This window comes from Xenopus laevis, chromosome 8L (genome assembly GCF_017654675.1).
Source record: "Xenopus laevis strain J_2021 chromosome 8L, Xenopus_laevis_v10.1, whole genome shotgun sequence".
Taxonomy (NCBI): Eukaryota; Metazoa; Chordata; class Amphibia; order Anura; family Pipidae; genus Xenopus; species Xenopus laevis.
The window spans coordinates 11,999,630-12,015,754 of record NC_054385.1 but is presented as its reverse complement, the minus strand read 5'-3'; the positions used below and the strand labels follow the sequence as shown (position 1 = coordinate 12,015,754).

Sequence of the window (16,125 nt, the reverse complement as noted above, 5' to 3'; positions counted from 1 at the left end):
CTGCATAGCCCAATTCATAATAATATTAGTAACAGTCGAATATTATAACTTATTAGCCAGTGCATGGCAACATGGATAGGTGACATACCTATTGGTAACCCTACCCCTGGGGCTAAACATGTGGAGTAGTCCAATTTGTAGCCACGGACAAGATAGCTCTCTTGTTTTCGTGCTTTCAGGTAGCTTTATTGAGACAGAAAGCACTGGACAAACTACTAAAGCAGTCATATTTACTACCACTAAGCTGGTTATTGTGTCCTTTAAAGGAACGTGTAAAAATAAAAACTGGGTAAATAGGCTGTGCAAAATAAAAAAATGTTTCTAATACAGCTAGTTAGCCAAAAATGTAATGTATAAAGGCTGGAGTGACTGGAGGTGTAACATAATAGCCAGAAGACTACTTCCTGCTTTTCAGCTCTCTAACTCTTAGGGGCAGATTTATCAAAGGTCGAATTTCGAAGTGAAATATACTTCGAAATTAATATACTTCGAAATACGACCATCGAATGGCTATACTTCGACTTTGAATATTTGCGGTCTAAGTAAAATCGTTCGATCGAACAATTTCATCGAACGATCGAACGAATTTACTTTGACTACAAAAAACTTAGAAAAATGCATTAGAAGGTCTCCATAGGCTAACATAGCACTTCGGCAGGTTTAATTTGGTGAAGTATTGAAGTCGAAGTTTTTTAAAGAGACAGTACTTTGATTATCGAATATTCAAACTATTTTACTTTGAATCAAATTCGAAGTTGGAGTATCCAAGAAATTACTTTGAATTTCGAATTTTTATACTTCGAAAATTCCCTCGAATTCACTTGGACCCTTGATAAATCTGCCCCTTAGTGAATGGCTATATGTGGGCCGCATGGGACATTTTCAAATCCAGCCAAAGTCAGCTACAAAACCAGCCCAAAACTAGCCAAGAGGTACTCCAAAAATAGCACAATATGTGCAGTGAAAAAAGTCTAATAAATAAATGAATATACGTGAAAATACGCCTTTTTCAAATTTTCGCTATTTCGCTAATTATTCCGTTAAGTAAAATGGGGCCAATTTGCCCGTCACCTGGGGTGTAACTACAGAGGGGCCCAGGAGGTATAGGTGCCCCATAAGGCCCTAATACATATACAATTTCAATAAATATTGGTAAAACAGCTCAACCTCTAGACATTTTGGTGGCCAGCTGATTTTTGCCCCAAAATTGTCTGAAATTGAGGAAAGTCACTGGAAAATGTGAGAATGCTTAAGAGAGACGGGAGACTGGGGTACAGAGCCCAAAATCTGGTAACTCCCGACTTCTACACAAGTCAGTCCCATTGCATGCTGGGTATTGTAGTCTTACATTAAACTTGGCCATCAGCAAATTGTTAAACAAAAACTACATTACCCAACATGCATTGGGAGATGCAGCCTTGACAAATTAGGGCAAAAAAAAAAACGTTGGCTGGTTTCCAAAGTACAAACCAAAAAATAGGCCAAATCTGTACCTTGGCTGGGTTGTACTTTCAAAATCCTTTTAAATTAGTAGCCCAATTTGGCTGGAAAACAGCCAACCTGGCAACCCTGTCCCCAGCATTCAGCTTAGATTTAATAGCAATAGTTATGACCCATGTGGCTCCCCCTCAAGTCACTGATTGGTTACTGCCTGGTAACCAATCAGTGGAAAGCAAGAGAGCTGAAAAGCAGGAAGTAGTGTTCTGGCTATAATGTGAAACATCCAGTCACTCCAGCCTTCATAGATGATATGTTTGACTAATTATAGTAGAAATATGTTTTATTTTGCACAGCCTATTTAGCCAGTTTTTAATTTTACACGGAACAATTGCTATTTATGGTTGATATCGCGGAACAATTCCTATTTATTGTTGATATCACTTGCCACAACCAGTATGGAGACCAAGGCTTTGTGCATTTGAACAAACTTTATTGGTTCAGAACGTGTCGCTCAAGAGTGACGCTGAGGATGGGCGGAGCTTACAGAGTAATGGCGTCGCAAAGGCCTATTCCTTCTCAGTTATCGAAACCGCCGAGTTCGCGGGCCCAGCCTGCTTCAGCCCCAATTAGGATTGTATTCTGACACTTCTGGTCATTTCGCGCCTCTGACAGCTCGAGTGCAGCTTCTTTGTGACTTCGGGCAGAATTCTTGCGATAAAGGCCTCGCGGCCTCGGCCTCAGGTAAATGGCGCGTCCCGACAAGCTTTGCAAGATGGTTCCCTGGTGCTTCTCTACTTCAGTTTAAACTATACAGAGTCGTCTTCTCTTACACAGGCCTTCCCCTCAGTATTAACAGGGTATGTTGTACGTGTATTCGCTGTAGGGAAATCACCTATATGGACAAATGAGGCCACGATGTGTGACAGCTGGGAATAATAATAATAATGTAATACACGAGACTGCTGGTCCTGCAGCTCACTCTCTAAACAGAGAATTGATACTAGTGCTGTGGCATTGTGGCTAACTTCAACCTGTCTACATACACAAGGGGTTACCAAATTGGGGAAGGCCTCGGGGTTCCCATGCAGGGAAGAGGCTAGGGGTTCCCATGCATGGAAGAAGGTATAGAATGGGGGTTCCCATGCAGGGAAGAAACTATAGGCTGGGGGTTCCCATGCATGGAATAGGATATAGGCTGGGGGTTCCCATGCATGGAATAGGATATAGGCTGGGGGGTCCCATGCATGGAAGAGGGTATAGGCTGCGGGTTCCCATTCATGGAAGAGGGTATAGGGTGGGAGTTCCCATGCAGGGAAGAGGGGGTTCCCATGCATGGAAGAGGGTATAGGCTGGGGGTTCCCATGCATGGAAGAGGGTATAGGGTGGGAGTTCCCATGCAGGGAAGAGGCAATTGGCTGGCGGTTCCCATGTATGGAAGAAGGTATAGAATGGAGGTTCCCATGCAGGGAAGATGGTATAGGCTGGGGGTTCCCATGCATGGAAGAGAGTATAGGCTGGGGGTTCCCATGCATGGAAGAGGGTATAGGCTGGGAGTTCCCATGCATGGAAGAAGGTATAGGATGGGGGTTCCCATGCAGGGAATAGGCTATTGGCTGGGGGTTCCCATGCATGGAAGAGGGTATAGGCTGGGGGTTCCCATGCATGGAAGAGGTATAGGCTGGGGGGTTCCCATGCATGGAAGGGGGTATAGGCTGGGGGTTCCCATGCATGGAAGGGGGTATAGGCTGGGGGGTTCCCATGCATGGAAGAGGGTATAGGCTGGGGGGTTCCCATGCATGGAAGAGGGTATAGGCTGGGGGGTTCCCATGCATGGAAGAGGGTATAGGCTGGGGGGTTCCCATGCATGGAAGAGGGTATAGGCTGGAAATCATTTGGTTGAAATTCAGGGTGAATGCTTATTTGCTCTTATAACACTGTGACTGTCACTTATAAAAAGGTTACAGGTTACGTTAAAGGGGTTGTTCACCTTCCAAACACTTTTTTTTTTTTATTTCAGTTGTTTTTAGATTGCTCACCATAAACAAAAACTTTTTTTCAATTACTTTTCATCTTTTATTTTTTATGGTTTTCCCAAAATCTAAGTTTAAAGTTGAATGTCCCTGTCTTTGGTGTTTTGAGTCTGGCAGCTCAGTAATCGAGGTGCAGATTCTAAACTGTTACACTTTGTTCCATTAGTTGATACATTCCTCAGCAACTATTGTATCAAGTCTAACAGCTGCCTTTAATGAAACTCAGGGATTCAGCTCAGCAGGGACAAAGATAAGAAATGGATCAACTAAATGTATCAATTTAGAACAGTTGGCGACCCCCCCCCCTTCCCAGAGCTGCTTTAGAAGGTGAAAAATGAAACTTTGCACTTTAATATTAACGGTCACACATAGAAAATAGAAAGTAATTGGAAAAAGTCTTTATTTACGGTGAACTATCTGAAACCAACTGAAAAAATGTGTTGGAAGGTGAACAACCCCTTTAAAATATGCCCCTTATGGGGTCTAACCAAATGTTGTACCACAAAGTGATAGGCTGGAGACCAAGGTTGCCAGGTCTAAAGGTGGCCATACATGAGCAGAATAAAGAATGGGTCCTTTATACCAATGTGGCAGCTTATCTGCCTGTGTGTTGGGGCTTCCAACTGGTCTCCCTGAGCGATATCAGGCCAAAAATCGGCCTATCTATCCGGCAGCTTTTATTTTTCCTGTGATTGATGACTACATTGGCTAGTTGTTGCGCTCCTACGACTCGTTGGCGCCTGTTCTCTTCATTGTAATCCAATCGCATTAACCCAATATCAACCTGCCATTGGTGGGCATATCGGGAAAAGATCTGCTTGTTTGGCGACGGGTGTGTATTTTTTCATCGTTTATGGTTACTGTTTAATTTTTTTCTTTTTTGAAATTTGTTTTTTATTGAAGTCTCGTCATAGATTTACATGTGCATTGAGTCCTGCAGCGGGTCTGGTACCCGCGGGTTACCCGCAAAAACCTGAGGTACCTTGCGGGTTGTGGGTAGAAGTTCCAGGTGTGGGTATAGACGTGGTTTTGCCGGTTGGGCCGCGGGTCTTCTCGGTAGCGATTTTTACCCTTTCCCCCCTGATCACGCCTACTTCCGATGATGTCACTTCCGGTTTACAATGACAGCACTTCCTGTTTTTGTTGGTCAGTGAGTCCGGGTTGTGGATAAGGTACTTGCGGGTCAGGTTGGGTAGCGAGTCCAAGCGGGTAAGAATGCGGGTCCGGGTTCCAAAAAATGGACCCGCGCAGGACTCTAATTGATGTCATTATTGTTACAAGTTCTGTGTTTCATTTTTAAGTGCTGCTTTGGAAAGCAGTCAAGTTAATATCTGTAATATGGATTGAATAGAAATGGGGAGTGATTGGGTTTATGATTACCCACAATACATCTTTACCAGACCGTCATCATCTATGAGGCCACTGCGATCGGATACAAAAGTTCATATAGTTAGCAAGTGCATGGAGATTTGTGTCTGTTAGTAAATTGGGTAGGGGCTGCAGTGGGAGTTAAAGGAGCAGTAACACCAAAAAATTAGTGTTTAAAGCTATGAAAATATCGTGTATTGTTGCCCTGCACTGGTAAAACTGATGTTTTCGCTTCAGAAACACTACTATAGGTCATATAAACAAGCTGCTGAGTAGCAATGGCGGAAATTGAAAAAAGGCTATATGGCACAGGTTAAATAGTGGATAACAGATAACACCATTATGTTCTACAGAGCTTATGCTGTGTAACCTGAGCCTTTTCTCCTTTGAATGGCTGCCCTCATTGCTACACAGCAGCTTATTTATATAAACTATAGTAGTGTTTCTGAAGCAAACACAGAAGTTTTACCAGTGCAGGGCAACCGTGCACTTTTATTTTTTGAGGTTACTGTTCCTTTAAAAATGTCTTGACCAATTGCTGGTCTTCAGTGAAGGCGCTTAAACCAAAATAAATCTGAAAACCACTGCTGAGCTATGTACTAATCCATAACCCACCCCCTCTCTGTAATCTCTGTAATAACCCCCACCCACACACCTCTCTGTGCAGCCAAAAAAATAAGAGAACTGTCATTATTTTACCTGAAATTCTCACACATGGCGACACAAGTTGCATACATATAGAATATGCTGCATTGTGGGCAATTTCAATGTGTTATCCAGCGTAAAATAAGAGTTTTGAGAGACGGTTGTCTCTTAATAATATTTAATGTGTGTTCATTTCTTTTTGCAAAATGTATTCTGATTTGCAGGGAACCAATGTTCACGTTAAAGGGGTTGTTCACCTTTAAGGTAACTTTTAGTATGTTCTAGAATTCTAAGCAACTTTTCAATTGGTTTTCATTATTTAGTTTTTACAGTTATTTGCCTTTTTCTTCTGACTCTCTGCAGATTTCTAATGGGCGTCGCTGACCCCTTCTAAAAAAGCAAACGCTCTGTAAGGCTACAAATGTATTGTTGTTGCTAATTTGTATTACTCCTCTTTCTATTCAGACCATCTCCTATTCTTATTCAAATCAATGCATGGTTGCTAGGCTAATTTGGACCCTAGCTACCAGATTGCTTAAAATGCTAATTAAAATGAATAAAAAGCTAAATAAGTCAAAAACCTTAAGGGCAGAGACAGACATATAGATTCTGGGAGATTTAGTCGCCTGTTGACTAATCGCCTCTTCTTCGGGCGACTAATCTCTCTGAAAAGCCTTCCCGCTGGCTAGAATCTAAATTGCCGTCGGGATGGCACTTGGAGCACTTTGTTTTACGATGTTGCCAGCAGTTTCCTCGTGAGTCAACTTCTGGCGACTTTGGAAAACTAAGTGATCCGATTGCCATCCAGCCGAAGATTTACATTCTAGCCGGCGGGAAGGCTATTTGGTTCGATTGTCTTCCGAAGAAGTGACGATTATTCACCAGGCGACTAAATCTCCCCGAATCTTCGCGTGTGCCCTTACCCTAAATAATAAAAAATTAAAAGCAATTGCAAATTGTCTCAGAATATCCCTCTCTACATCATATTAAAAGTAATCTCAAAGGTGAACAATCTCCTTAATAAAACAATGTTTTTTGTTTTGTTTTCCATGTTTACAGAGAGCCGACGTCACCCGAAATAAGACAGACTGGTTACAGTGTTCTGCATGATAACTGGAGATTGAGGAAAGAGCTCCGCAACCAATTAAATATCAGACCCATGTTTTTTTGTATCATTTATACCTGCAACTGGTGTGTGATCAGCTGGGGTTTCTTCTAGCGTGCAAGCCTAGTTGTGTGAAGCAACCTCACTAAAGGGGGCACAGGATGGCATCTGTGCCGGTTTATTGTCTTTGCTGCCTGCCCTACGATGTCACACGTTTCATGATTGAATGCGATGTCTGCCAAGACTGGTTTCATGGAAGGTACCTTTACAGTATTTCATTACCACTGCAGAATTAATACTGCTGTCGTTAGTATTAATGTAAAAGCACAGTAAAGCACAATATAACCACCTGCAAGATCAGCAGCCTGTAATATGCAGTTCTGTGGTAACGAAGCAGCAAAAATCAAAGCTAACTGCTGTGAATGGAAACTCGCACCTGGATAGGATATGACGTTTCCTTCTTTGTCCTGTTGTGTCGATGTTGTGCATTGTCTCTGCAATGAAATGGGGATGTAAAGGCAAAAAAAAATAAAACCTCTTTATACTGTTTCCTAGTTGCAAAGAAAGATATCTCTAATATACTTTCATTAAGAAGGAAAGCTACCAAAGCAGTTTATTGCCAATAGATTAGCCACAATAGTGCAATATTTAACACTATATTCTGCAGAATGCTTTACCATACTTGAGTAACCTGCTCTAGAAGCTGTTTGTTTAGGACAGCAGCTGCCATATTAACTTGGTGTGACATCACTTCCTGCCTTAGTCTCTCCCTGCTCGCTCATAGCTCTGGGCTCAGATTACAACAGGCAGGGGGAAAAGGGAGGGGGAGAGGCAGAGAGGAGCAAACTGAGCATGCTCAAGCCCTACCCCTGGTTGTTTATGGTGAAAACAGGAAGTCTGATACAGAAGTCCATGTTTACAAAATGTTTTAAAGTAATGACCATAGAATGTAGAGTTGCCCTCAACTGTTAAAACTGGTGCTTGCTTCAGAAACTCTACTATAGTTTATATAAACAAGCTGCTGTGTATAGCCATTCAAGCACAGAATACACAGTAGATGACAGATAAGTACTACTATAGTTTATATAAACAAACTGCTGTGTAGCCATGGGGGCAGCCATTCAAGCACAGGATACACAGTAGATATCAGATAAGTACTACTATAGTTTATATAAACAAACTGCTGTGTAGCCATGGGGGCAGCAATTCAAGCACAGGATACACAGTAGATGACAGATAAGTACTACTATAGTTTATATAAACAAACTGCTGTGTAGCCATGGGGCCAGCCATTCAAGCACATGATACTCAGAAGCTAACATATAACAGATAAGTACTACTATAGTTTATATAAACAAGCTGATGTGTAGCCATGAGGGGCAGCCATTCAAGCACAGGATACACAGTAGATAACAGATAAGTACTACTATAGTTTATATAAACAAGCTGATGTGTAGCCATGAGGGGCAGCCATTCAAGCACAGGATACACAGTAGATAACAGATAAGTACTACTATAGTTTATATAAACAAGTTGCTGTGTAGCCATGGGGGCAGTCATTCAAGCACAGGATACACAGTAGATAACAGATAAGTACTACTATAGTTTATATAAACAAGCTGCTGTGTAGCCATGGGGGCAGCCATTCAAGCACAGAATACACAGTAGATGACAGATAAGTACTACTATAGTTTATATAAACAAACTGCTGTGTAGCCATGGGGGCAGATATTCAAGCACAGGATACACAGTAGATGACAGATAAGTACTACTATAGTTTATATAAACAAACTGCTGTGTAGCCATGGGGCCAGCCATTCAAGCACATGATACTCAGAAGCTAACATATAACAGATAAGTACTACTATAGTTTATATAAACAAGCTGATGTGTAGCCATGAGGGGAAGCCATTCGAAGCTGAGAAAAGTTTCAGGGTACACTGCCCCACCTAACCGTTGGTTTCATTATAGTGTGAGAAGTAGCGTTCCTCAGTTTTTCACGTGTATCTGCTCTGCTCTATTTATTTGTGGACAGCTGTGTTGGAGTGGAGGAGGAAAAAGCATCTGAAATTGACCTATATCACTGTCCGAACTGCCAGATAACTCATGGACCATCTGTTAGTAAGTAGCATTTTTTTTCTAATCTGTATGACTACAAAACACTTCAAGGAGTCCTCGAGTTACATACACCCTACTTGCATACAACTTGCACTTACAGAAGGGGTCTGTTACAGTAACATACAATGGTTTGCTTGGCCTTTGTTAGCATTTAGCTTTAATTAACCACCTGCCCAAATCCCCTGCGGTGTGTGTTGTCTACTGCGGAGCACAGAAAGGTAAAATAAAATGCGCAGAAAGGTAAAAATAAATACTATGTTAAGACAAACATCTGTCTTGTTGCATTTAATAAGTAAATGTACATGTTTCAACCTGCACACAAATTCAACTTAAAACCAAACCTGCAGACCCTATCTCGTACAAAACCCAGGGGACTGACTGTATACAGAATGCAAAATAATAGTTTGTATTTATGTAAATCAAGGAGAGTGTCCTCTTATTGTCTAACTGTGTGTTCCTACAGTGAAACGTCGACGTGGGAATTTAAAGCAGGATCTACACTTGAGCAAAGACATTGGGAAGCCAGTACAGACAGGAAGTGCAAACTTTATCAAGGAGCTGAAAAGTAGAAATTTCCCAAGGTAACTGCTGGAGCTTACTAGCAACCTTGGTCATTTCATGGCATTGCATACACACAAAAAAAAAACCCATAATAAATGGCAATTCTTGGATTTATGAAAATGTTCATTATAGGATCTTTGAATTTGTGTATTCATTTTTTGTATACTGTAATTATTGAGCTTAAAGGAACAGTTCAGTGTAAAAATAAAAACTGGGTAAATAGGCTGTGCAAAATACAATATGTTTCTGGTATGGTTAGCCAAAGACTGGAGTGACTGGATATCTTTCTCACCAAAGACAGCACTCCAACTTCTTTTTGCAATTAAAATTCACCTTTATTTATTCCATCATGGGGCAGCATAAGCATGCAACGTTTCAATTGGCACTCATCTTTTTATCAAGCATAAAACACACTATTGAGGCACATGATCTTATATACTCTGGGGAATACTGCCCCCTAGGTGTCTTCACAAGATATATTAATCAATTTTTAGTGTTTTCAAATATGTCAAAATATATATATATATATATATATATATATATATATATATATATATATATATTTTGACATATGTGGATATATATATCTATATATATATATATATATCTATATATACACACACACACACACACACACACACACACACACACACACACACACACACACACACACACACACACACACACACACACACACACACACACACATATAAGATCAGCACTCTCTGTAGTTTAGTGAAACTGTGTTGATTTATTTATCAAATATCACATCTTATCCGACGTTTCGGTCCCACATGGAAATGTCGGATAAGATATGATATTTGATAAATAAATCAACAAATCAATCTAAACTACAGAGAGTGCTGATCTTCTGTTCATATATTATCCCTATTTGGATCGTGCACCTCTGGCTTCATCCTTTGGATTAAGTGCAGGCACTGCGGGACTTAAATAAGAACGGATACAGATCGTATTCATGATTGAGGGGACATAGTCCCTAATTTACGTATCCACTGGGCTTCTTTCCGCAGTAACTCCTTATTGCGGTCCCCCCCACGCCTCATTTTTGGTACAGAATCTAAGACCTGAAATCATAGTTGACTAATGGTATGGCCACTTTCATTAAAATGCCTGGCAACGGGTTGGTTTAATTTATTTCTGATTGCTGACTTGTGTTCCGTTAGTCTGCTCCTAATGGTACGAATAGTTTTGCCTATATGAGTTTTCCCGCATGTCCACTTTATACTATAAACAACATACGAAGATTCACATGTGTAAAAACCTTTAATTGGGATGCGTGTGCCTTTCGGGGGGTGATATACATGCGGACCCTTTAGAACATTGCCACAGTGGCTGCAAATCTAACACAATAACCTAACATAATAGCCAGAACACTACTTCCTGCTTTAAGGAATTTGGTTAATGCACCATGGTCTGTAGCTGGTTGGCAAAAGATAGTGTATATACCTTATTACAATATATCCCGTTGTGCTTTAATGGACAGTGCAGAGGAAATCGTCCTAAAGCCCCAGGGTGCCCAGTTGACAGTGGAATACTTGGAGGAGAACAGTTTCAGTGTCCCAATTCTAGTGCTGAAGAAAGATGGGTTAGGCATGACGCTTCCTGCTCCAACCTTCACAGTCAGTGATGTGGAGTACTATGTGGGTATGTTTCAAACTGAATTTCTAAACCTCTAACTGAATATGCTTTTTCTTGATGTCTGTGTTTCTCTAGTTTTCATCTTTAATGTCATCATCTTGCTGTTTTCCATGATCTTTTGCAAATCTCTCTTATGCTCTCTCAACATTTTTTTTTCCTCATCTTTGTCGTCTGGTTCCATTCAGGTCCTGAGAAAGAGATCGATGTGATAGATGTGACGAGGCAAGCTGATCTGAAGATGAAACTGAAAGATTTTGTGAAATATTATAACAGCCCCAAAAGGGAAAAGGTTCTCAATCTGATAAGCCTTGAATTTTCAGAGACAAGGTTTGTATAGGAAAACAAATTTGCATTTAACTTTTTTTTTATTTCTGTATTTTTTTCCCCTTCTTCCCCAAAGTGTCATGTTGTGCTACATGTTAGAACTATTCTTCAGTTTGTCTGACTAAAGCTGACCAATCACAGCTCTGATTTTAGGTGCCTGCATGAGTGATATCCGAGTATTAGCCATATATTTATCTGTATTTTTATAAATTCCAACACTCCTATAATCCAGTCATTGGCCTAGGGGGGGCAAACAGGTCAGACCATTTTGGCCCAACACATCTGGCCAAGCAAAGTTCTGCTCATTTGGAAATTTTTATAGATTTGAAATGGCATGTCGCATGCACTACTCCCTCATTATACCAACATCTTAAACCACTGTACATAATAAGTGTTATATAGGACAAGTTTATTTTTTACATTTTAGTGAGATCTGGCAAAAAATAAGGCCAATACTTTATAATATAAAATGTACATGATCAAATGCATACTGCAAATCCTTTTTGTGGCTTGCTAATGGAAAGTAATGCACAGCTTCCCCAAAAAATGGAGTGTTTGTCTTGTGGTTTGGTGGGAAATTTGGCCATTATGATACTGATTTGAATTTAGGAGATTTTGCTGCAGTGTTTTATGGCTGCTTTCATATATTCTTCTTGGTTCTTTAATTATAACTTGGAAAGATGTGCATTTGTTTTACTAGTTTTACTTGCTTAAAGGGGTGGTTAACTTTTAGTATGTTATAGAATGGCCAATTCTAACCAAATTTTCAATTGCCCTTCATTTTTTTCTTTTTTATACTGTTTTAATTATTTTTCTTCTTCTTCAGACTCGTTCCAGCTTTCAAATGGGGGTCACTGACCCCATCTTAAAAACAAATGCTCTGTAAAGCTACAAATTTATCATTGCTGCTACTTTTGATTACTCATACTCTTCGGGTCCTCTCCTATTCATATTCCAGTCTCTAATTCAAATCAGTGCATGGTTGCTAGGGTAATTTGGACCATAGCAACATGCTCGCTAAAATTGCAAACTGGAGAGCCGCTGACTCAAAAGTTAAATAACTCAGAAACCACAAATAATAGAAAATGAAAACTAATTGCACATCTAGACTTCATAATTAACGTTTAAGTTAAAGGTCAACAAATTCATTAATCTTATAATAGTCTTTTTATTTTCTTGCAGACTCTCTAATCTAGTGGAGACTCCAAAGATTGTACGAAAGTTATCCTGGGTAGAAAACCTGTGGCCAGAGCAGAGTGTTTTTGAGAGGCCTAATGTCCAGAAATACTGTCTCATGGGTGTTAAGGACAGTTACACAGATTTCCATATTGATTTTGGGGGCACCTCTGTCTGGTATCATGTCCTTAAAGTAAGTTCATATGTCAAGCCACTTTAACATAGTGAGTTGTTCCTTATAATGCTAATAACCTGGGGAGTTGCGTACTAACCCTATTGTGATTGGTTGTGTCTCCGCTCTCCGCTACTAAATTACACCCCCTCAGTGCTTCTTGAGAGATCATTATAACAAAGTATAAGAGCTCTGGCAAGTAATTCGGTTTAACCCAGCAATGATATGATTTCTGCATATAATATTCTATGCATTCATGCAGGGATGGTAAGCTGTAACAAGTAACACATCCCCCAGAATCTGGGACAGAAAAGAATGGAACTATACAGAATGTAAAATGTATATACTTGATATAAATTGTGTGAATTTTTCACTTTAATACTACAGATCTCTAAACTCTCATATATAAACTGTATTTTAAACAGCACTAAAAATTCAAGATTTATTAAGTGTGAAAACCACTAATACTAAAACTTGGCCAGGTAAAAATTGTCAAAGTCCTGTAGAAGTCAGTGGGAACTGTGCTGATTTTTTTTGAACTGCTGTAAATAAATTCGGGCTTTTAGAGGTTTTCATATAAAGATTTTTTAATAAATGTCATGATATTCGTAGTTTCTGAGTTTGGTTGTGCTTCCAAAAACCACGAAAATGAGACTGTAGATATATAGGCCCCCACGTCATTCATTTTACAATTTATTGCCCTATATTTTTACAGGGAGAAAAAATATTTTACCTTATCCAACCGACCAAAACCAACCTGGCCCTTTTTGAGTGCTGGAGCAGTTCCTCCAATCAGAATGAAATGTTCTTTGGAGATCAAGTGGATAAATGCTACAGATGCCCAGTCAAACAGGGACAGACCCTTTTCATCCCCACAGGTGAGTTATGGTTGATACTTTTGAGCCTTTTTCCTTTTATGTGAATGGTTCCTAAATTGCCTTCTCATTACAATGTTGGTTTCTGCTAGGATGGATACATGCAGTGCTGACACCAGTTGACTGCTTAGCCTTTGGAGGGAACTTTCTGCACAGCCTAAGCATTGCTATGCAGCTCAGGTGAGTTTGGGACTTAATGGTGTAAGTGTAGTCCTCTTAACTCATATAATGAGGTCACTAATGATTCATTTCAGTGTTTCAGATTGTCTCTATTGCTTTTCTCCAAGTCATCTTGGGGGACACAGGGACAGTGGGGTATAGCTGGTAAATCCAGGAGGGCATGACACAACAGTAGGAAAAAACTAGCCCCTCCCCTTCTGGCTATACCCCCAGCAGGCAGAGCCTAGACCATTTTTTTTGTGTCCTAGGACATTCTACTCACTTTTCATTATTTGACACCTTGTTTGACACCTAGGGAATGCCCAGGCCCTCTACACAGAGCAGAGGTTCCCCATAGGCATTCCCCAACGTGGGACCTGTCTCCGGGGTCCCTGATATGCAGGACCACCCAGTCTTATTCAGGTCCCCCCCTTTTTCCCATAGGTGGAGACTGACTGGCCGGATGGCAGAGGAGAGTATTCAGGACACAGTGAGTATACTATCTGTGCTGCCTTCTCTCCTCACATATCCCTCTCCCTACCTTAGGGAGCGGGTTTCCTTCTCCTAATGGGCTCCCTTTTCTCTTGCCCCCTTGCAAGCCCTAACGCACTGCCTGCATGAGGGGAGAGCTTAATGGAATTGTGCAGCCTTTGCCTATACGTAGCGGGTTGCCCTTATCCCTTCCATGCTATGTGAGCGCAGCCTCCTACTGACACGGTTCTGCGGTGAGGACGCATTAGACTGTGAGTAAAGGGGGAGGACTGTATGGACTTTTCAGTTCTGACGGCTGTTTATTAGGAGGAGACACGGAACGGGGACACTGGGGCCCAGGGATGAAGCCATTCGGTCTGCTCTCACGCAATCTCAGCAAGCGCCCTCAGTCGCAACCGCCATTTTGACTCCGCATTCAGTACTTAGAGTCAAGAGGATGAGCCGGCACAACCGCAATTCCCTCTGTCCTTTTGGGCCCTCCCGAACTCCGCTGCCTCAGAGCTATCCTGAGTTATTTTTCAGGTTGCCATAACAACCAAACACACACACCACACCACCTACTGCCCAAGTGAGATATTTTGCCTGTGCCACCTGCCGCAAACGTTTGCTCTCTGTGCACAAAGAACCTGTAGTAAGTGCAAACCACCTGAGATTGGTCCTGAACCTGCTCCTCCCCTGGAAGACCAAGTCTTTCAAGGAGAATCATCAGCTTTGCATAGAGATTCTCCACCTCATAGACAACCTCCCTTTCCTGAGTGGTTATCACAACTGGCTTCTGGGATACCAAAATTAGCCCAGTCACTGGATAAATTGCTTCCCCGCCTTGACAAGCCCAAGGTGAGAACTTCTAAGCGCAGAGTTCCTTCTCCATCCGAGGATGAGAGTGATTCCCCTTCCAGATATTTTTCACCATCTCTACCAGATTCCGGAGAGGATTTTGATCGCTCAGAGGGTGAGCTTTCATCAGACTCAGACAAGGTGGGGGAGGATTCACATAGGAATTCTTCAGAGTCAGTGGATGCATTAATTTCCTCGGTACTTGAGACCCTTCATCTCCAAGACCCAGGAGCCTCATCTGACACCGCTAAGAGCCTGTTCAAATGTCACAGTAAGACTTCACCAGTTTTTCCCTTTCACTCGCAACTGGATCGGACTGAGATAATCCAGTGAGACGTTTTCAAACAAATATAAAATTCCAGAGACTTTACCCATTTCCCAAGGAGCTTACTGAAAAGTGGTCAATGCCACCTTCAGTTGACCCGCCTGTATCCCAGCTCTCCAAGAATACAGCCCTTTCTGTCCCAGATGCCTCTTCTTTCAGGGACTCGATGGACAAGAAGTTAGAGAGCCTTCTACGATCCGCATTCTCTGCTTCAGGCACTTCTCTACGGCCTGTCCTAGCTATGGCATGGTTTAGCAGGGCAGTTCAGTCCTGGTCAGACTCTTTACTCACTGCCATTACCTCCGGGGGAAAACCGCCAGGAGCTTTCTCAATGGGCACCCAGATTAAGGAAGCAAACGATTACATGTTTGAGGGTTCACTCAATGCCATTCAAGTCATCACTAGATTATCGGCACTCTCAGTGGCAGCCTGCGGATCACTCTGGATGAAACTTTGGTCAGCAGACGTTTCCTCCAAGAAGTCTCTAACATCCATCCCCTTTAAGGGCATGCTTCTTTTCAGGCCCGGCCTGGACAACAGTCTTTCGCAAACCGAGGACGTTTTATTGGTAAGCAGAGACCTCCCTGGCAGAGCAAGAAGCACACTCCCAAGTCCGGAGACAAGACTGCCTCAGCATGACATTATTGAAGCGCTGTCAGTCACAGGCTCGGCACCTTTGCCGAAGTGTGGACCACACTCATTCAAAACTCCTGGATCCACGAGGTGGTAAAGCGGGGCTACCACCTGGAATTTTCCTCAACTACCCCCCATCTGTTCTTTATGTCCAGAATGCCACAGGACTCAAACAAAAGGACAGCCTTCCTAGCCGCCATTTTCAA

At 41.6% G+C, this 16,125-nt stretch overlaps 1 protein-coding gene across 4 annotated transcripts in view; it reads left to right on the top strand.

Annotated features, from left to right (window-relative positions):
- Positions 1–1,917: 1,917 nt before the first annotated feature.
- Positions 1,918–16,125, top strand: part of phf8.L (PHD finger protein 8 L homeolog) — a 33,637-nt gene continuing 19,429 nt past the window's right edge. The window contains exons 1-9 of one of the 4 annotated variants that reach the window (XM_018241071.2): positions 1,918–2,181; positions 6,543–6,847; positions 8,624–8,709; positions 9,170–9,287; positions 10,772–10,932; positions 11,112–11,253; positions 12,433–12,619; positions 13,314–13,476; positions 13,566–13,653. In XM_018241071.2, coding sequence (XP_018096560.1) covers positions 6,750–6,847; positions 8,624–8,709; positions 9,170–9,287; positions 10,772–10,932; positions 11,112–11,253; positions 12,433–12,619; positions 13,314–13,476; positions 13,566–13,653 — 1,043 coding nt within the window. In that variant the 5' untranslated portion in view covers positions 1,918–2,181; positions 6,543–6,749. Of the gene's footprint in view, positions 2,298–6,542; positions 6,848–8,623; positions 8,710–9,169; positions 9,288–10,771; positions 10,933–11,111; positions 11,254–12,432; positions 12,620–13,313; positions 13,477–13,565; positions 13,654–16,125 lie in introns of all 4 variants that reach the window. The other 3 variants (XM_018241072.2, XR_005963443.1, XM_018241073.2) reach the window with 3 other exon arrangements.